This window comes from Vombatus ursinus, unplaced genomic scaffold (genome assembly GCF_900497805.2).
Source record: "Vombatus ursinus unplaced genomic scaffold, bare-nosed wombat genome assembly UNPS02014799.1, whole genome shotgun sequence".
Classification (NCBI taxonomy): domain Eukaryota; kingdom Metazoa; phylum Chordata; class Mammalia; order Diprotodontia; family Vombatidae; genus Vombatus; species Vombatus ursinus.
In genome coordinates, this window is record NW_020954577.1 from 51,936,861 (window position 1) to 51,958,944 (window position 22,084).

Below are 22,084 nucleotides of genomic sequence, written 5' to 3' on the forward strand. Positions count from 1 at the left end.
AGGAATAAAAGAACCCAACTGGACAAAACCTGCCTATGGTCCAGTCTCTGAGCTGTGGAAGGATGGCCAACCTTTAAGACTCAAGCACCAGTACATGTATCCAGGAAAGGCACAAACTACAAATGGACAGGAAACTGGACCCTGAAGTGAAATGGAGATGGGAAGCTGGCTGTGTTGCCTTTGGGAGACCCCAACCTCACCCCTAAAACAAAGGCTCATCTTCTCAGTGGCCAATCATGAAACAACACAGTCTCCAAAAAATGAAGGTTCAGATCACCCAAAAGCCCATGGGGAGGAACACAGACTAGAAAGAGCAGGGTGAAACCAGGAGTATGCTGGTAAATATTTAACAAACAGCTTCTTCCCCACTCCTCCCCCCCCACACACTTTTAAGTATAATATGAATTAGCATCTTCTTTCTCACTTTCTTAAGTACACCCAACCAACCAAACAAGAGATCAAGCCCTGACTTATAACCATTGCCAGTTTCCAAGATGTAAAAGCTCACACTGAACTTTTAACAACTGGCTCTCCAGTGCACCCTGACAGCTGGCCCCAGTACAACCTTGGTTGAAAGACATGACAAACTGAGGAATCAAATAGGAAAAACAGTGAGGGTGACATTATCAGAGACATGTGCCACCAGGGAGAGGGCAAGTGACCACTAAGGGGTTCCTTAGTTAGTGAGGTCTGCTAACTGGTTTATTGCCTTAGTGTCAAAAAAAAAACCCAAAAAACCACAAGAAAAGTCCCCAAGCACACAGAGCCCACCCTGGGCGGCAAACTGACCTGAGGAAGTGGCCAAACATTAGCAGGGGCAGGAAGTGGAGGCTGGAGATCTTCCCTGCTGGAAGGAAGGGTGGCCACAGATACACTGGCAAAGAAGAGCTTTCATTTTAGCATCACAGGCCACAATGGGACCCACAGAGCTCATTCACATAACAGTGAGAATGTCAATTAGGGATTAGCATTGTCTAAATTCAATCTGAAACAGCATGAGCACAGACTCTTCGCGTTGTCCCAGTTCTAAGTGGTCACACCCACCTTATGCCCAGCAAGTGGCCAGCCAGGCGTGTGCCACCCACGGTGGCCAGAGGTGGCTGGGGCCCCTTGGAGAAGGCTCTGGTGGATGACCCTCCTAACGTGAAGCTGAAATCAACCTCTCTTCCAAATTCCTCCCACTACTTCTGGGGAGAGACAAAAACCCCATCTTTCTTCTCACACAGACACTCTGTGCTCCCCTCCACGGAAACCCCTTTGCCTGTAATACCCTGCATTCCCTTTTGTCCCCAAATCCCTACGTCTCCTTTAAAGCCCCCTGAAAGTGCACCCTATCCTCTGAAACCTAATTCCCCTGGCTGGCAATGACCTTTGCCCTGGGGATGACTGTTGGATAGTTAGCTGTGTGGACCATTCTTACTCTCATTGAACTCTAAGCTTTATGAGGGCAGGAGCCCCTGTCTCCACCCAGGCATTACTAGAGTGTAAGTCCACACTTAAGTCTGGTGAAATGTGCAGGCTCCCAATGCCCAGCTCAGTAACTAAACAGCTCCTTTCCTTTGATGTACCTTACGGACGCCGTTCCTTTGATGTACCTTATGGACGCCGTTCCTTTGAACTACCTTATGCACCCAAAGTTCTTTCTCTGGGGATAACAAGGCTCTGAGTCACATACTGATCCTCACAGAGCCTACGAAATGGGAGACATCTGCAACAAGCCTTCGGTCTAGTAAAAGGCCAAGAGCTTTCTCTGACAAACCGTTCTCTCATCATGCCTACCCACACTCTGTCAGTCAGTTAACAAGCATACAGTAAGTCCTTAATCTGTTCCAGGTGCTGGGGATACAAAGAAAAAAAGCCCCCCCCCCCCCCAAGGAGCTTACATCCTAATGGAAGAGACAACAGAAAAAGCATTAGGCAGAGAAGCTCCTTTGGTGACCAAGGCCTCCTGCAAGAGTTGAGTCCTGAGTCAAGTCTTGGGGGAAGAGGAGAGGGAAGGGGGTGGAGGGGTCGGTGAATGGTCCCAGGCAGAGATGGGAGACTCAGTACCCTGGGAGAACAATGGCAAGGAGGCTGAGATTACCAGGATGGCGTGATGATGATAATGATTATTAACCAATAATATGAAATGAGTTATTAATAATTAATATTACTGATGATGATGATGTGTGAGAAGACTGGAAAGGTAGCAAGGCACCCGGTGGTGAAGAGCTTTCAATGCCAACAAAAGAGCTCATGTCTGACTCTGGAGGGAATCCCTTGCTCTCGGTGCCCAGGGACGAGCGTGGTCAGACGGGTCAGACCCACAGGACCCACAGAACAAGAAGCAAGGTGCTACCAAGGAAGAGGGACATGGGCAAAAATCTAAAGGGCGGGCCTGACGTGGGACCAGGGAGGAAGAAAATCCTTCAGTCAAGTCAGGTCATGAGCCAAGAGGACTGGGATCGAGGAGGTGCAAGGCGAGCTGAAAGACCAGTGTGACTGGAGGTTTTGTGTAGGAGAGAGGGAGAGGAAAGCGACAAGCGGCTAGAGTGAGGCCCTGAAGCTTTCTGGCCTTCTCAAACTTCTCGAGGAAAGGTCAAAACAAAGCATCAGATTTACTAACTGCTCTACTCTAAGGAGCTTCCTTCTCCCTGAATTACATTTCCATCCTTTCCCTAATTTATCACATCTCATGCAAATTATAAATCCATTCAGCAGAGACCATGTCTAATTCATTGTTTCTGTATATTATTTTATGGTACTTAATAAATGGAAATTAGCATTAGTCATAACAGTGATAAAATTTAATTTTCTTTTGTATGAGTGGGCAGGAGTAACCATTGTTCAGGTCTGAACGTCAAAAGAGATGCTAATTTGGAAGACAGTTCCTTCCGATAGCAAATTGAAATTCCTTTTCTGCTGAATGTGATCACTGTGTGAGAGCAGAAATGTGTGCAAAAGTAAATGAGAAAAAGGACAAAGTCAATGCAACTGGCAGCCCCGCCACACCTGTTCATGAAGGCGAGACCTCAGTGCAGGAAGACATCTTTTACCTAGGAGCAAGTTTTCTAGATCTTTTCACTGTCACCTAGGGCTTAGCTAAACAGACAAAAGTCAAGTTAATGATGGAACTGTAACCCTGCAGGGCCCCTACATCCTCATTCTGTTATGTGACGTTGACTTCATCCTCATTTGTAAAACCACAGAACCAGATGCGATCTCCAGCTCGACTATTTTGTGACTCTGTAAAAACAGGATCTCCCCTCCACACCCCAGAAACAGTACTCATTCCTCATTTTACAAGACAGTGCTAGGCCAGAACCTCTCGTCTGCAAGTTCAGATCCTTCTTCACAGCAGTTAAGAACATTCTATCTAATAATTCATTCACTATCAACATCAAGCAAAGCAAGAAACAACAGGTCAGGCCATGCTTGCCAACGGCGTGCACCCCCCACCCGGGAGAACGGGCCATGTCTCTCAGGCCCCCAGATGCTCCCAGGCCACTCAAGAGCTTGAACTGATAATCAAACGGACGAATCCAAGTGAATGAAGAATAGACAGCTGCCCCTCATTATTCGAAGATTCCATATTGTGAATTCGCCTACTCACTAAAATTGACTTGGAAGCCCAAATCAATACTCCAGGTGCTTTCCAGGTCATTTGCAGACATGTGCAAAGTAGCAAAAAAAAGGTGAGTTAATGATGGCCACCTTCCCAGCTAAAGGCCAACAAGGTGACACTCTTCCTCTAGTTTTAGCTCTCTGGTTATAAATAAGTGTCTTTTTCCAGTCTGTTTAGTGCCATGTTTTTCACATTTTTATGCTTTTTGTCAATGATTTCACTGTTTAAGTGGCCCCTGGGCATCGTGCTGAATTGCTGTCTAGTGTTCCTAAGCCAGGAGGGCTGTGATGTGCCGTATGGAGAAAACATGCATGTTAAATAAGCTTCCGTCAGCCATGAGTGATATCACTGTTGGCCAGGAGTCCAATGTTAATGAACCAGCAATAGGGGACATGCAGAAAAAGGAAGAGGAAATAAAGCGATCTGTATGTGAGGTCCATTGGGATACTGCTATAGTAAACGTGACCAGAGGCTTGCAAGAACCTGATTCTGTATTTCCTGGGAGCAACGGTTCGGTATGTGCTAATTTAGTGTTTACATCGACTTAATAGAGTACAATTACTGCAAATGACAAGAATCATTGGCCCACTGCATATTGGCTCAGACATCAGGATTCAGTGGGATGGGTACTGCAAATGGCCAATGAGCTGTTCCAGAAGTGGGCAGAAGGAGATGAACAGACTGGACTGCATTCAGAAAACTGAGGAGCATCTACAACCATCTTTTTAAAGATCCATAATCTCTTGGTGATGAGTCACAGAACACCACAAGCTCCAAGAATCCGAGGTACCTTCCAGCTCTAAATGCATTGATTTTAATTTGCAGGTTACCTATCTGGTAACAAAGGGGCTCACGGGAGGTGTAAATGTAGCTTATGACTGACGATGATGATGTGTATTCGTGTAGTAAGTGGTATAAAAGATATCACAAAACATGACCAGAAAACAAGGGGGAGAGTCATGCAGGGTGGCCATAGCAAGCATGTAGTAGACCCCTGGTCCACCACATGGACTCTAAGGAGTAAAGTAGAAGTCATGGATCCTTATCCCCAGCCAAACAAGGATTTCCCCCAATGGGAAGCCCTCATTCCCTGACTAATTTCCCTTTACTACAGATCCCAAGACCTATTCACAATCCTTGCCCCAAAGCACCCTGCAGTAGGGGGAGGAAGTACAGAGTATACCATCAATGAAGTCACCATATTCAGTGGAAAAGAGAAAAAAAAAAAAACAAAGAAAATTACCTTAGCAGCTCTGTGGAGGATGCATTGGAGTGGGGAATAATTTGAGCCAGGGAGACTATTTCAAGAGTCCAGGCAAGGTATGGCAAGGACCTAAATTAAGCTGGCAGCTGAGGAAGTAAAGAAAAGAGGACAGATGCAAGACAAGTCATGGAGGGAGACAATGACAGTATTTGCCAACTGACTCAATATGGGGGAGGGGGGAAGAGTGAGGAGTCAAGGATGACACCAAGGAGGTGAAACTGGATGACTGGAAAGATGGCACCACTGACAGAAATAGTAAAGTGGAGAGGGGAAACTGGATCTGAGGAGAGGATAATGAGTTGTGTTTTGGACACCGTGAATTTGGGATGCCTACTGGACATCCAACAAGCAGCTGGTGATTCATGACTGGATCTGGCTAGATCAATCCAAAACCACCTACACAGAGATAATTAAACCCATGGGGGCTGAGGTGAGAGAGCATGGAGAAAAGAGGGTTCAGAATAGCCTTAAGAAGCCTCTACAATTAGGAGACATGAGATGGGATAATAATTCAGCAATGGAGACTGAGGAGTGGTCTCCCAGGCAGAAGGAAAACCAAGAGAGACCAGTCACACAGGAACCCAAAGAGGAAAGAGTTATCAATAGCATCAAATGTCACAGAGAGATGGCGATAACAGATCTTGTTTACACATGGTTGTTCGCACATTGTCTCTCCCGTTGGATTGTAAGCTCCTTGAGGACAGGGCATTGGTTTTTGTCTTTCTTTGTACCGCCAGTGCTCAGCACATAGTAGGTCCTTAATAAATGCATATTGAAAATAGGGGGGGCAGCTAGGTGGCGTAGTGGATAGAGCACTGGCCCTGAAAACAGGAGGACCTGAGTTCAAATCTGGCCTCAGACCAAACACTTGACACTTACTAGCTAGCTGTGTGACCTGGCAAGTCACTTAACCCCAACTGCCTAAAAAGAAAACAGGGCATGAGATCTGGTGGCCATCTCAGTTATCTGCACTTTCTCTAACTCCGCAAATCCAAACACGTTCTAAGTAATGTTGGCCACTGATAACCATTTTCACATGCAAAGAATTTTCACTATTTCAATAAATGACATTTGTCCCAAACATCCAACTCCTGACAAATCCAAAATGCACGGTTCAATTTCAGCTGTCACATCAAGATGTTAGTTCTTAAGTCAAATTCTGTCATGATTGATGTGATTGAAAAAGTACCAAGAAACAGACTTTGAACTGAGGATGTATCTTCACTCTTTATGAACTTGAGAAGTTAGAATCACTTTGTGATTAACGAGGGAAAAAGATCATTTCTTTGAGGATAAAAACATCCTGGACTATGACCTTTTATACACACTTCTTGTGATGTGTCTGCACCAACCCTAACGGTGTAGACAGCAAGCAGCAGGTAGACTCCAGCCTGCATTATGGTCTCCTCTGTCCTAAGCCATGTCAGCAGCAAGAGTGGCAGCAGAGATAAAACAATGGAAAAGCCAAGGGGTTCTGGAGTCAGAGGACCTGGGTTCGAATCCCACCTCTGACACTTCACTACTACCAGGGGTAAGTCATTTGACCTCCTTAGGCTTCAGCATCTATAAGAAGATGGGAATGAACAAGATCACCCCTAAGGTTCCTTCCCACTCTAGAGCCTATGAGTGAATGGAAAAGCATTTATTAAGCACTTACTGCGTGGCAGGCACTGTGCTAAGTGCTTGGGATACAAATACAAGATCAAGACAGTCTCTCTGTCCACAAGGAGCTTGCCTGGAAGGAATGTGATTCAGTACAATCCAACGCCAACCACGCTAAGCGGAGGTAAACTGCTGTCTGACCAGGTCGCTGTTTTCCAAATTACTGGTCATAACTTAGTGAGGAAGCACCAAGTACGAGTGTGAACAGTAATCGTTCTGTGCCCTACCCACCTTGGGCACCACTATGAGGACGCACCAGGGATCATGTGACCAAAAAAAGGCTTGGTCCAGAACAGCCTTTACAAAAAGTTAAGAATCTCACAACAAACCTCATACAAATCCCAAGTTACACAAACGTGTTTGTAATAAAATATTTAGAGCATTTAAACCACATACAAATAAGACACCAGGGTGAGCACTGCGAAGATGTGGGAGTAAGGTGGTTTCATTGGAAAATAAAAGGGTTTAGTGCCTATTTCTAACTTTAAAATGCTTTCAAAAATTGCCGCTTTGAGCAGTTTGTGTCATAGACTGAGATCTTCGTGGCTTTCTTCACCACCTCCGAGACAGCTGGTGATCCCTCTGGCGGCCCCTCCCTCTCCTCTCTCTCAGGAGAGAATTGCTTCTGCCGCTGCATGCCCCACAGGGCCCACAGGTTCACAACTTACAGCATTTTGGTCCCTTCACGCTTGAAGAAGTGTTACCCATTCAGGAGGGACAAAGGCAAAGAGAAAACCCAGCACAAGGAGGTATGGACAGAAAGCACACTCCAAGAAAGCAAGAATGAAGCAGTAATGGGCAGCTAGAGGGCGCCATAGTGCACAGAACACCAGGCCTGGAGTCAAGAAGACCCATCTTCCTGAATTCAAATCTGGCCTCTGTCACTTACTAGCTGTGTGAACCTGGGCAGGTCACTTCACCCTGTTTGCCTCAGTTTCCTCATCTGTCAAATGAGCTGGAGAAAGAAACAGCAAACCACTCCAGTATCTCTGCTAAGAAAACCCCAAACGGGTCACAGAGAGTCAGATACAATTGAAACGAAAAAGCAGTAACATTTACTTCAGTAACATGATGGTGGAGCTGGACAGGATGAAAAATGACCCTCTGGCTGTGAGGAGTCTAGCAGGGGAGTGTTTTCCAGTACAGGAGGTTTCGAGTCATAAGGGTGAATGCATTAATATTCTAAAGAGTTTGCATGGATCGAATGTGTAAGAAATGGTCAATACGATACATTCAGAGAAACACAGGAAGACTTAAAATAAATATCCTGACACAAAGGGACATAAGCAGAACCACAACAATGGACGTAAAAGAAACCATCCCGCCTTACGGCAAGGTCCTGGGTCAAAAACAGGACCAGAGGTGACTTGATCAGACTGATGATGACGTCAGCCTTACCACCATCCATGCTTGGACAAAGTTCCTTCCAATACTGAATCCAAGATCCTTTCATGTTCAGACACTCAACCTAATCCAGGAGTGTTGCAGCAAAACGACAGAATGGCCTCTGGGGTCTACTCGAAGAGGTAAAGACAAGAGCTGGAAGCAGGGGATTTGTTGTGGGCCCTCCAAACAGGAAACATTATTTCATTTGGTCATCATGTATCGCCGATGCAAATGCCATCTACAAAAAGACCATCACGAAAATAATGGATGTACTGCCATCAGTTACAGAGGCTGTAGAAAAGATGAAGTTGATATTTTAAAAGACAGAGAAGACTTGTTACTGATGTGTGATTATCCCTGCATCAGCTATCTACATTCAATACCATCAGTTTGCCAGGGCTAAGATCATAATTAGCAAAAAAAAAGAAAGAGAAAAACAAAAACAAAAACTAATAACAATGAGAAGACATGGCATGCATTTGAAATAATGTAATCCTGAACTATTTAAGCAAGCAAATGACAATATAAAATGGGAAATAGACAACAGAAATTAGATCAAAACTGAATATAATTTTATACAGATATTCAGAGATGGAGAAAATCCATGAAGTGATAGGATCCTATGACTTAGGGCTGGAGGAGCCCTTTGAAGTTATCAAGTGGAACCCTTCCATTTTACAGATAAGGAGACTAAGGCCGAGGAGGCAGGGCACCCCAAAGAAGACACAAGGCTGGGTTTGCCTGGCAAGGCATCTCCCTGTGGACCTTGATGCACACAGCTCAGGACCCTAAACTCCAAGTACCTTGGAACAGCCACACTTGCAGGCCAGTGTCCACGGTCATTATCCTGGGAAGCCCCCTCTGATGGAGATGCAGCCTGCAGCCTGGACTGCTCCAGGTTACTGAAGAGTTACTGAAGCCTCCAAAAAGAAGGTTCATCTCATCGATGGAAATGACATAAATAAGAGGTCTTACCATCTGCTTTGCTGCTGTGCCCTGAGGAGCAGGGGAATTTTGAGGTGTTGTCTCTGCCGTTAGGAGGTGAGCTCCTGGAGAGCAAAGACTGTCTGACTCTTCTATCTGTCTCCCCAGCACAGCACTTTACACCTAGTAAGCGCTTTACAAATGCTTCCAGAACATACAGGCAGGACCTGAACCCAGCTTCCACAACAAGGAGCCAGCAGGTTCCTGACTTACTTGCCAAACAGAGAAAGATGGCTGCCAGACCAGAACATAAATTCGTTTGTAAAATCACACGGGGAAGCATGATGGATAATCATGAGCAATATCGTCTCATGAAGCAGAGAGAAGCATGGGAAAGCTAAATCAGTTGAAAGAAAGTTTGATAAAACATTCGACCAAGCAATGTCATTTCAAGGGCACTTACAGATGAAAATAGAAGAGAGAGAAAAAATGGAAAAGCTTTGTAGAATTCATTATAACATTTTTTTTCCCTCCACCAGGGATGGAGTTGGACCCTAATGCTACCGTTGTGAACGTGCTCATGGGGGAGGCAGGAAAAGCACTAAGATGAGAAAAAGTCAGAATGGGTCAGGATGACGAAACGGCGACCCCTGCTGGAGGCTGCCCAACGGTGAAAGCACCCAGGGATCAACACACAACGTGAAGTCGTGCAATAAAGGTTCGCCCTCATGAACACCAAAAAAAGCTCCCATGAGAACACCCGTAACTGCATCCAAACCTCTCTGCCTCCCCTCCCACGTATACAAAATCTCTAGAACGTCAGCTAGACACTGACACAGGGAACAAGGAGGCTTCTGCAAACCACGTTCAACAATCGATGCCTTCCTGACTGTTTCCTAACTGACTGAAAGATACAGAGAAGGCAAGGTCCCAGAAGCCCCACAACAAAGCACGTGATTCAGAGCCAAACCCCACCTTACAGGCTCTCTCTTCCAACGAGCTGTTTCTCATCTAGACATAAAAAGCACGGAGGCTTTCTGGAAAGCTCTAACAACAGAAATAACCTTGTTCAATAACTCTTGGAACTGAAGACATCAAGTGAGGGACAGTACAAGGAGATGTGCGTCCGTCAAAGCTGTCCGCCACAGTGAGGCAGGGCATTCGGTACGCAGTCCAAGCCCAAGAGGGAGTGATTACCTGTTGATGGGGAAGTCCTCCAGATGCTCTTGTTTTCTGATGACATTGTGCTGATTACATCAAGGCCAGGAACATTGCAGAGCTCCCTGAAAGAGATCTATAATCACTTAAAGGAGGAGTTTGGCCTGCCCATCCACACAGGAAAGACCAAGCGGATGAAAAATGTCTATTGCTCAGACCACAACATGCATTTGGATGGATAACTTATCATTCTTGTCCATCAATATGGGTGTCTGGCAGATGGTAAAGGTGGATGATTTGGGCCCAGGATTAAACAAGAGGAGGGGAAAACAAGAGGAGGAAAGTGAGCTGGACGGCCTTCAGGAGAGTTTGAAGCTCCTTCAATGACCCCAGGCTTCTCATAGAAGCCAATATTCTACTGCTGGCATTGTATGGCTACAAAACTCAGACTACAACAGACTCCAAAGAACTAAAAATGAATACCCCACAGAGGGCAGTGGAGAGCAGGAGCCTGGCGAGCAGACAACACCGTACTTCCAATGAGTAGGGTGCTGGATGTCCTCAAAAAAAAACCGTAGGACAAGAAAGATGGGCTGGTAAAAAGGTGAGGGATGGCATGGAGACAGGCCGAAGGTTCCACTGCTACCCTCTGGATGTCAGGAGAAAGCAAGGAAGGCCTCCTGCATACTAGGTAGACTGGCTGGGGCAAAGTCATAGGAGCAAGAGAAATCCAAAAATAAATAAATGAGCATCAATAAAACACAGAAAATACCCCAAAGAAGAAAAACAGAAATAAAGGAGACACAAATAGAGCAATCTTCCTACGATCCTGTTTATTTTTACACACACACACACACACACACACACACACACACACACACACATTCACGCTTACATTCTATGTAAAAGGAATTCCATTTCTTATCCAAACCTCTTTCTTACTCCTCCCCAAGCACCGGCATCTTTGGTTCTTGATAATGAAGTTCACAACAAAAAAGGAAGCTGGGATCTCTGCCCTCTCTTAGGCCTCTCATCAGCCTTTCAAAGACACTGCCCAGGGTTGAGCAGTCCCAGTTATCTGATTGTTTCAGGCTTCTGAACTCCCAAGGAAGGACAGGTGAGTGCTCCTCTCCGTTATCTGCCATACCGTCCTGCTCCTTTTGCCCAAGACAGCCAAAGTGTCCCTGACTTCCTGAGCTCTTCTCAGCAGCCTCCATTCATTCTGAGCTTTAGAAGTCCTGATATCATTCCCACAGGGCCACATGGGGCTCTGGGCCCCTTGGGCAGGAAGGCTGAGGAAGCCTGCCTAGAAGTCCTCTTCTCAGAATCATGTCATTAAATGCAAAAAATACAATAGAGGATTACAAAGGAAATCATATCGAAATTATAATGAAATACTGTTGTCAAAATGTTTTAAATAATAGTGCATTCACATAGCACTTGAAGGTCTACAAAGCATTTTATGTGGACAAGAATCTACCAAGACACTTCACAAATCTCATCTCATCTGATCCTCACAACAACCCCGGTGCGGCAGTGAAATGAGTGGTTATCATCCCCTCTTTACAGCTGTGGAAACTGAGGCTAACAGAGGTTAAGTCACTTGCCCAGGTGACTCCGGTGAGATTTGAACTCAAAGCTTCCTGACACCAAGGCCTCAGACTCTATTAACTGTGGTGCTAATTTAAACACGAGTTCCCGGCCTCCAGGTTAAGAAGTTCTGGAATCATGCGCGTTTGGGTCTCCTTCCCATTACCTAACCTCCTAGCTTCTGCTTGCCTCTTGCTGATGAACGGCCCATGGCTCCGTAAGGCCTTCTTCTGACAGCCCCCCTTCTGGCGCCCTCATCTGGTTGTTTCATTTCCAGTCTTCAGAATTCAGAAGAGTCGAGTTGCTTGTCCCTCCTGCACCGGCTTTAGGTTTCCCAGAAGCCTTAGCATCAGCTCTCCTCAAACCCGGCGTGCACGGTGGGCAGTCAGGTTTCTTGTTCTCCATCACAAAACTTGTAATCAGTGGTAGGCAGGAAAAGGCACTAATTTTGTAACGTTTTCAAACAAATTATTTATTGGTAGGTCATAGGTCCTCACAACCAACATTTTCCTTAGGAGGATTTTTTTTCTAAACCAACATATTTTTTATTTAATCAGTTCCTATTCTGAGATCAGGGAAGCCAGGGGAAATAATGCCACAAAGCATTTTTACAGTAGTCTTAAAATTGAGGGAAAAGCCTACAGAAGTACACAAAGATATCTGTCGCCCAAAGGATATTTAGCCCCCAGGATGAGAGACGTGACAGCAGAGTAGAAGAAACATTGGCCTGGGAACCGGCTCCAGTCCTGGCTTTGTCACTACCCACTTTTGTGATCTTTGGCAAATCAATGGGACAACTCTTGAGGGCCTACCAAGTCACTTAACCTTTCGCCGTCTCTTCTCTTCATGTACAAAATGAGAAGGGATGACTACATTACCTCCCAAAGTCCCCTGCCAGCTCTAACGTTCGTAATTAACATTCAGTAATAGAATCACTAATAACATTTAAAATATGAATATAAATCCCCAATGTTTCTTTCATCATTAGCTCATTTGGCAAGAATTCTTACTTATTTACCTTAAGCTCACAAAATCAAAGGCAAAACTTTAACAGTGTCATCTACTATCACAAATATCTCTTCCATCCTAAAATAGAGAGAAGACCTTTCAATTAAGGCCAGAGATAAAATTCGGTTACAATAAATGACAAAAAATTCTAGGAAGAAAATATGCCTACAAGTCAGGAGAAGGGCCCCAGGCGTTCCATAGCTTCTTCTAAGGAAATCTTCACCTACTGCCAATCTGCATCGGCCATTTTTCCCAGTCTCTATCTGTATAATGATAATGGTAAAAACCTAACACTTATTAATTCAGTACTGACTGTGGGGTAAGGTATTAGCAAGGGTATGCCAAGCACTACGGGACAGCCATCCCTAGGTTATCCCTTCACCCAACCACATGGCAATTGGTGCTGGGGCCTCCTGGAAGTTTCAATAATATTAACGAGGAAATCAAGTACACACAAAAATGCCAGAATTCCCACAGGTTCGATCCATCTTGACCAGCAAGGCTATAATCTGAGGGGAAGCCACTGATTCTCAGGATGGTGACAGGTGCACATACCCCCCGTGCAAAGGCGATACTCAAGCAAACATTTTCTCTTCCACTGAAAACCTCTTCAATCCAGGGAACATCCTTGGCCCCAGCTCACAGACGGGCCTCCACTTACCGGCTGTAACATGGTAACAAACACTGGTTTTGTCCAGTCCTTGCAGTATATTACTGTACAATCGGTACTCAAGAATCTCATTACTATCCTCACAAATGTTTCTAAGTGAGCATTCCAGCAAGGGCCACTGGAAACGCTTCTCAGCCAGGTTCACTCCAACTCTTCGATGGCAGCAGGGATTCCCCTGACCCCAGGGCACTAAGGATGGCTTCTTCCCTAGCGCAGGAACAGAGGGACTGAGAGTCCTCTCCACCCTCCTCAGTCCCCCTAAAGAACCAGGACATAGCAGGGGCTGCCTCTCCATCACCCCTGTCCAGCATCTCCTTCCTCACCCCCACCATCCCACATTCCAAATAAAACTCCTTGGATGCTGAGCAGACTGCACTCTTAACTGCAGCTGAAAACCCCCTTTTTTTGGCCTGATAAACAATGCATAACTGAAATTAAATTATTCAAGATTGCATTAAGGGGGGCAGCTAGGTGGCACAGTGGATAGAGCACCAGCCCTGGATTCAGGACCTGAGTTCAAATCCAGCCTCAGACACATAACACTTACTAGCCTAGCTGTGAGACCCTGGGCAAGTCACTTAACCCCATTGCTTAAAAAAAAAAAAAAAAAAAAAAGATTGCATTAAGGAAAAAAAAAATAAGGGATGCTATACCAAGGTGCCTCCACCAATGATTGGAAGACATGGAAAATGTCACCAAAATAAAATTCCTTTATTTTATTTCCTAATTAACATTACACATGTGACTACATACTTATTCACAAAAAATGCCATGCTCATTACAGGTGCAGTCAAAGACTCTTAAATACCCACCAAATGAGTTCAATTCCAGGCCTCAAATGATGGAAGGAGCAAAGAGGAGGCTGGGAGAATTGAAGGGAGGAGAAGAGGATGCAGGAGGACAGGGGGCACAAGACTAACCTCCAGGTGCTTCCATTCCCTGGGCTACTACATTTAGTCAATCAACAAGCATTCACAACGAATCCATCACTACTTGCCAAGCACAAGGCTTAGAACTAGGGACTGACTGGTGAGGCACCAGAGAACCAGGTACATGTGAGAGACAGAGTGGATGGAAGGGAATTGTCGAAGTGACCAAGGTCCACTAACAGCCTCCTGGCAGAAGGCCCACAGGAAGGCAGGGATGCTAAAAGGTGGAGCTTAGGGGCGAGGAGAGACAGGACTGAAGAATGAGAGGGCCATTGGAAGGGCACCAGGGAGACGGGGAGCGTTGGACCTCCCAGAAAGGCTGAAGTGACCAGGCCAAAGAAAGGCCATTCTGTAGGTGAGAGGAGCCATTGGAGTCCACTGAATGGAGTGAAGGGGTGATGTGGGCAGTCTTACACTTTGGTAGCTGTGGGGAAAATGAATTGGAGTGGGAGGACTTCAGACAGGGACACCAGCAAAAAAGCTGTTGGAATAGTGCAGGTGAGGGGGAGGAGGGCCTGTACCAGAAGGCGGCCTGACAGAAAAGGGCCAGGAAGGGAGAAAAGCCAGGTTCTGCCTGAAGAGATGTGGGGGCGCCGCTGAGGCTGCCTACCCACAAGGACGGTGGTGCCGGGAAGAAGAAAGAATGAGCTGAGGCTGAGTCATTTACCTCTGAAAGGCCAGTATCCCATTCCAATGTCACCAGGCAATCAATCACAGGAGGCAAGGGCAGCTCTGGGTGGGGAGTACACTGTGAGGTGGCTCAGGTACAAGTGCTGCCTCTGACCCACCCCTCAGGCCTTCAAGCACTGCTCTAGCCCTGGGTTCGGTTCAAGCCCTGCCTCTCATACATCCTGGTCATGTGACCCTGGCCTTCAGGGCCCCAGGTGATGCTTAGATTTTGCTGCCGACTTAAATTGGTGGTGAGAGGCTCCCTACACCAAGGGAATCATGGGCCAGGATTTACAACTAAAAACAGGGTAAGGACAAAGGTCCTGCCCATACATACAGCTCTAGCATCACCACACCGCTATTTAGAGTTCAAACAAAATTGCTTGCTGGGTTGTTTCCTGAGCAAGAGCCGCCATTCTCAGCAAAAAAGGAGAACTTGCTATAACTATCTGGTCATTTACCCATTCTCTGTAAAAAGTCCAAGAGGTTTTGAAAGCCCAACAAAAAACTGGATGAGGAATGTTCCAAGACTCAGCTGAGTTTCCCAATCAAGAGCATGTTTTAGTTCTGCTATCTGTAGAAACAAAACTCTTTAAAAAAGAAAATTTAGGAAAAGAGAAAAGGCTAATTACACAAATGAAATCAGCTGCTTGAGCCCCAGTTCAAACATTCATTTCATAGCTATTTATTAATAAGCACCTACTATATGCAAGGCAATGGGGACCTATTGGAATACACTAAAATTCAGATCAAGTCATTGAGACTGGGGCACGAGCCAAATCATAGACCCCACTGATTATGCTGATACAATAGCAGAACTATTCTTCAAGACAAGAACTGTAAATTGGCCTAAACTGTAGCAGGAAGGACGTGGAGTATAGCGACTGCTCTAAATATCAGCTAAGTTGTGAGTTCTTAAAAGGACATATAAACTAGCCCCCTGAAACCCCAGGCAAGAATCAAATTGGACTCTCTAATTGTTTTGTGATTCTATAATTTACTTCAACTAAACTTTAGCAGTCACTATCTCCTCCACAGGGGTGGGGAACCTGCAGCCTTAAGGCCAGATGTGGCCCTCGGCCCTTTGACTGAGTTCAAGTTTTACAGAACAAATCCCCTTAATAAAAAGATTTGCTCTGTAAAACTTGGACTCAGTCAAAATGCCGCACCAGAGAACCTAGAAGGCCACATGTGACCTTGAGGCTGAAGGTTCCCCACCCCTGTACCTAGTATTTGTGATTCACACCATGCTAGGCCTTCTTTCGTTTTCGTCCAGCCCCAACACATATTAAAATATATCTAAAATTGCCATAGAAATATTCCTTTAGACATAGAATATTATTGGAGATAGGAGTTTAACTGAAAAAATCATGATTAATTTCCAAAAACAGTATGGTTGTAGTTATAAGTGCTAGGCCTTCTTTGAAAATATTTCTAGTCATAAGGGAGTTAAATCAAACACTGTTGCTTACTTTTTTCCTTATGAAATTGAAAAGAATGCCAAGTCATGATAAACGCCTTCTTTAAATTAGTGAACATGGAGGGCTAGTGCTATGACACCATGATGTGCAGGAAGCCAGATGTTTGGTAAAGGCCAAGCACCTTACCCAGCAAGTGTGAGCACAGAAGAACAATCTCCCTTTGGAAGGCCTCAGAACCCTACTCACTTCAGTGGGGAGCTGGGCTTCGGTGACCCCACCCTCAGGGGCAGCTGTTCCCTTTGTGAAGTCACAGCTGGGCTGGCATTATGCCAGGACACCTAGAAAGAATGCATCAAACGGGCCCATGTTTAGCAACTACAATGTTGACTTCAGAGAATTCACTGTAACTACACCTTTAATGCAATCAAGCTGCTTCAAGGTAAGGAAAGAGAGGGCACTTATTAGGAAGCAGCTTCTCCACTGCTCTGCGGCCTCCTCCATTTCCTAACAAGCTCTACCTGCCATAATGCTAGATGAATAAAAGCATCTTATTACCTCGATGAGTTATTCATTTTAATTTCAATATCTCAACATACTCAAATCGAATTCACAGAAACTAAAACCAGCAAATCAATTCCACTTCTAAAAGTAAAGCTACGGCACCAAGCTTGAGCCAACCAAAATGCCAGGGAAGTGATGAACACATTTCTGAAATGAGCCTGCATTATCAGCAGGAGGATGCTAGGCTGCAGGGATAAAGAAATGGGCCAATTAGGCCATGCTGGGCCAGGGGGAATCATCTCTCTAGATCACTTGGGAGCCAGGTGAGAGGCTGAGGGCCTCAGCTAGGGCGGTGCCTGGGTGAGTCAACACAGGGAGGCATTTACTAAGGGTTATGACGTGCTAGAAAATTGAGGGTAGAAGTAAGAAAGAATGACTCTATCCCTACTCACAAGGAGTTTCTATTCTAACGGGAGCATTAAAAAAGAAAAAATAGGAAGTAATTAAATACAAATGGCCTGGCAGGAGGAAAGGCCTCGGAGACAAGCTGGAGCTGAGTCTCAAAGGAAGGCTTTGAGGGAGTGCCGTCCAAGCACGGGCACAGCTTGGACAGAAGCCGGCTGAGGGGCTCCCAACGAGGCTGGAAAGGTAGGTGGAGGCCAGGTGGGGAAGGGCTTTGGCAGCTAAACAGAGATGACACTGGAGTTGACCAAGGCAAAGCTGACGAGGTCAAATCCACCCTTAATGAAAATCCCTTTGGCACCAGAATATGGGATGAGCCGAGACGGGCAAAGACTTGGATTGGGAAGAGCAATTAGGAGGCTGCTGTAATGATATAGATGGGTGGCAGCTATGAGAGCAGAGATAAGGGGGAGCACTACATAGATGCTGTCAAGGTAGAACGGCACCATCCAGCAATTGATAACAGTAACAGTAGCACTGACGAAGTGCTTTAAGGTTTGCAAAGCACTTTACAAATATGATCTCATTTAATCTTCTCAAACACCCTGAGAAGGAGGCGCTATTATCCCCACTGGAGAGATGAGAAAACTGAGGCAGAGGTAAAGCGGCCTCTCCAGGGCCACCTGCTAAGGCGGAATTTGAATTCAGGTCTTCCACACCAGGTCCCCTGCTGTATCCATGGCACCACCTCACGGCCTCTACCTGGACATCATGGAGTGAGGAGTCCAGAGTAAGGCTAAGGTTAAGAGCCTGGGACACCGAAAGGATGGCAGCCCCTTCAATTTGGAAAAGGGGAAGCTTTGCAGGTTCAGCTAGACATCCTAAGTCTGAAATGTCTCTAAGAAATCTGGTCCTGAAATGAGGGGGGGTGACTCCCCTGGGGGTCTGGCTCAGACAGCCAATGCTAGTGAGCTGTGAACCGTTCTGGTCTGACTGTTACGGACCCGGGGCAAAGATGGATGGACGGCAGGGCCGGGCTGGGGGAGGCAGAAGACAGCAAGAACAGCCCCAAACAACCAGACTTCCGGGGGTCTGGGCACACCTTCTGAAAGGGCTTTGCCTCCAGCAGCTATTGAACAAAATGCCCGTCCAAAGATCAAAGCCCCACCCAGCCTTTAAGGCATCGTGGCATCCCAGACCATCTCCTTCCTACTTCCCCTGTCTTCTGGCCACGTGGCTTGCTGGCCTTCCTACTTGGCAGGTCCTCAGACACAAGGAGATGGGGTGGGGGGAGGGAGTCACAGCTCCCATCTCTGGGCTTTTGCAGGGGCTGTGCCCTATGCCTGGAATGCTCTGCTTCAGGACTCGGCTCAAATCTCATCTTCTGTTTGTGACCTTTCACGGTCTCCCCTGGCCCTCCCAGTGCCCTCCCCCCTCAAACAGCTTGTACATGCTGTCTTCCTGTTGGAATATAAGCTCCTCAAGGGTAGGGACTGTTTTCTTTGTATCCCCGGGGCTTGGCACAGTGCCTGGCACATAGCGAGCACTAAATAAAAGATTGCTGGCGACTGAAATCCCCTAGGTGGTAGGAGGACTCTGCTAGGCAGAAGAGATCATAGAAACTGGTCAAGAAATCCTTCTAGAAGAAACCAAAGCAGGAAAGGTAACGAATGTCACAGGAGGGCAGACCGGCAAGCCTGGACTGCAGACATTCCACAAACCACAAGATCTGGCCCATTTCTCAGGCTTGTTAAGTGTGCGAGGCAGAACAGGTTTTACATTGGCCAAGAAAATGCTCTCCCACTAGCAAGAGATAATATCTTGATCACCAAAAATTCAATCAAATAATTCTTTCATGATTCTTGCAGATTCTAGATGTATTTTTATTCCCTGTAAACATTCTATAGACAATATATTTCGCTTACTGGGCTTTTCCTACAGCATAATTAGGAAGAGAGACATTAAAGCCAATGTACTTAACAGAAACATGAAACGCTCTCCCAACTGACGAAAAATTCTTTTAGTCTTCATGGTGGGCATAACTGACAGCTTGCTGTTCAAAGTACTTGACTTGGGTTCCAATCTTGTCTCTATTATGATAAGGGAAGAACTTCCTCATACTGTGGGCGTTGAAAAATTGGCATGAATTATAAGAGATGCTTCGAAATCTCCTTCTCTAGAATCCTTTAAAAATAGGCTCCCCATCTGCTTGGGAGAGTTTAGAGACAGCTTCTCTGGAAAGAGGGATGGTCTCCCAAGATCCTTCCAAACCCCTTCTCTCTGCATGGCTTTTACCAGGTAGTTTCCCACCTGATTCCTAAGTCAACACAGTCATGCTTTGGGAGAAAGCTCAGAAGGGGTCACAGTTGAGACCAATGAAGTTCCAATGGCTAGTCTCTATGGTTAAACCATTTACAGCAAACCTGGAAGAAAAGAGGCCATTTCTCTAAAGAGACCTTTTGAAAGTGCCAGTATATTTGTGTGTTTTAAAGAAAGGGGGAAAAAAATCAGCAGACACCTTGATCAAAATGTGCTGCTGTCTACTTCCTCAACCAACGTATTGCTAGCAATTTGGCAAACTGCCCAGGCAAGCTTAACAGCTAGTCTATGTGAACAAGGGGTTATGGTTAATCTAAACTGTACTATCTCCCCCCAGTGGTTACAGATATTTAGCAGGGACACTAGAATGCTCCCAGTTCATGTTCAACTCTAGGGAGGTCAGGCTGCCCCAAATCATAGACTAAGGGTGGACTGGGGGAGGACCATACAAAAAGAACAAGAAGACTGAATTCAAAACTAACATCATATGCCTGAGGTTTCTTCCCTAGCTAAGGGATACTCAAAGGGGGAAAATGCCTGGGGAAGGAGGGAAGATATCTACAATTCAAGCAAATTGCAATTATTTTTCCAATGCAACTGAAAAGCTTCTCATCTATGCTTGGCAGTCTAAACATTATCCCCAGTCCTCAACGCACAGCGAGCTCTCAGGGACCCTTCCGGCACTAATTCTCTATCGCTGGAAACCCACAAAGATCAGATACAAAGTTACAGTTATTTGAGAGACTCACCTGCCAGAGGAAAATCGCTGACAACAGTACGCCTGGCTTCCTCATGTTTGTATTACAAAATAGCAAGTTTCAGAATTACCTAGAAATTCATCCTCTGCACTCCTTAGCAAGGCAGAGGGAACAGATGGGTTTTCTATTTTCCGACATAAATTCTCTTAGTTACTTATTAGATAGCTTTTGACTCTTAAATCCCAGAATATTTACTATTGTTGCAGAAATGAGTCCCAGAAGCTAGCAGAGCCCAGCTTTCTGAAACCAAAGATCTAAAGAAAGGAACTGTTCCTTGGTACGCAGCACCGAAAGGACGTGAAACATCAGACCCATAACTGCATTTTAAAAAACACTTTTTTTTCCCAAAGTCATCACACATTGAAGTCCACGATTCTGATTCTTTGGGGATATCACAAGGAATCCGAATCAGAAGTCAGGAAAGGTTGCTGGACAGCCCTCCGGGTCAGCATTTAGCCTGGAATGAAGACTCGGTAAATCTTTGAAATTTTTAATTCTGTAAATGAAGCCCACCAACACACAATGCAATGGGGTGGGGGGGGGGGAGGATAAATCCTGCAGTTTTGTTGAGTTCAGGTTTAAATATCTGGATTTTTCCAGTAATAATTAACTCTATAAAATAAATTCATCTAGAAATCCTGCCACCCCAGGGGACAAACGGAATTGATTAGAGTCCACCAGAGAAGGCATCTAAGGCACAGGCATAGTTTGTCCCAGGCACCGATTGCTGCATACGCTCAGCCTCTAGCGAAGGCCAGTTGTCACTAATACGGACATTAAGGCAGCCATGGGCTAGATGAGGAGGAACCCCAGGGATCGGGGAGCGCTGCGGGTTATGTAAGAGATGACCTCAAAACCATCACAACCCCCCAAAGTTCTCGGCTAATTTGGGATGAGGGGTTGCCCCCCTCCATGGGGCAGAAAAAGTGGGGCCTCCCTCCGGGAATCCTCGCGGGAGCCTGGGGAGGCCGGGCGGGCGCGCGGGTGCGGGGCACAGGCGCGAGGTCCCGGCCGGGCGCTGGGGGGCCGGGGTGCCCGCATGCCCGCCCGCGTGCCCTCACTGCAGCAGTGTGGGCGCAGTCAGCCGGGCACCGGAGCTCCCCCGGGAAAAGGCGCACGCACGCCCGCCCGCCCGCGGCCGGGCCCCCCGCTAACTCCTGCCGGGCGCCCCCCACTCCCCGGAGCCGGGGACCCGCCGCGGGCGCCCCCGGGCGTCCTCCCCGGCCGGGACTCAGAGCGGGACGTCAGGAGTGGGGGGGGCGGGGGAAGGGGAGGGGGCGCCCCCGCGCTGGGCAGGGCGGAAGGGACCCCTCCCCCCGCCGCCCCCTCGGGGGCCCCTGCTCTGCTCGCGGGGCGGGACGACCCCCCCCTCCCCCTGGGGCGCAGCTCGGCCCCGGGCTGGGGGCGGGGGAGGGGGAGGGGGCCGATCCGCTCCGCCCCGGCCCGGGGGAGGGGGCGCCCGCCCGCCCGCCCGCCGGCCGAGACCGTTACCCGCGGAGGGGGCGGGCAGCCCCACGGCCACGCGCGCACACGCACCACTCACCGGCTCGCGCCCCGCGCCCCTGGCCGCCGCCGCTCCAGCCCCCGCGCCCCTGGCCGCCGCCGGTGCCCCCTCAGCTGCTGCCGCTGCCGCCGCCGCGGCCGAAGCCCCCCATGGACCAAGTCCGGCGCCGGTCTGGAGGCGGGCGGAGGCGCCGCGGCTGCGCTGCCCAGCTCGGCTCGGCTCGGCTCGGCTCGCGTGTCCCCGCGCGGCGCCCGCCGGCCCTCCCTCCCTCCCTCCTGTCCTCGCGCGCTCGCTCGCTCGCTCACGCGCCGCCCC

General features: G+C 47.3%; 1 protein-coding gene across 5 annotated transcripts in view; it reads right to left on the reverse strand.

The window, feature by feature from the left end:
• LOC114050412 (MAGUK p55 subfamily member 6) overlaps positions 1-22,084 on the reverse strand; it is an 85,793-nt gene that overhangs the window by 59,565 nt on the left and 4,144 nt on the right. For 2 of the 5 annotated variants that reach the window (XM_027872054.1, XM_027872052.1), the window contains exon 3: positions 10,038-10,123. The exons of 1 other annotated variant lie outside the window; for it this stretch is intronic. In XM_027872054.1, the coding sequence (XP_027727855.1) occupies positions 10,038-10,083 (46 nt within the window). In that variant the 5' untranslated portion in view covers positions 10,084-10,123. Of the gene's footprint in view, positions 1-7,928; positions 8,155-10,037; positions 10,466-22,084 lie in introns of those variants that run through there. 2 more of the 5 variants (XM_027872051.1, XM_027872053.1) reach the window with 2 other exon arrangements.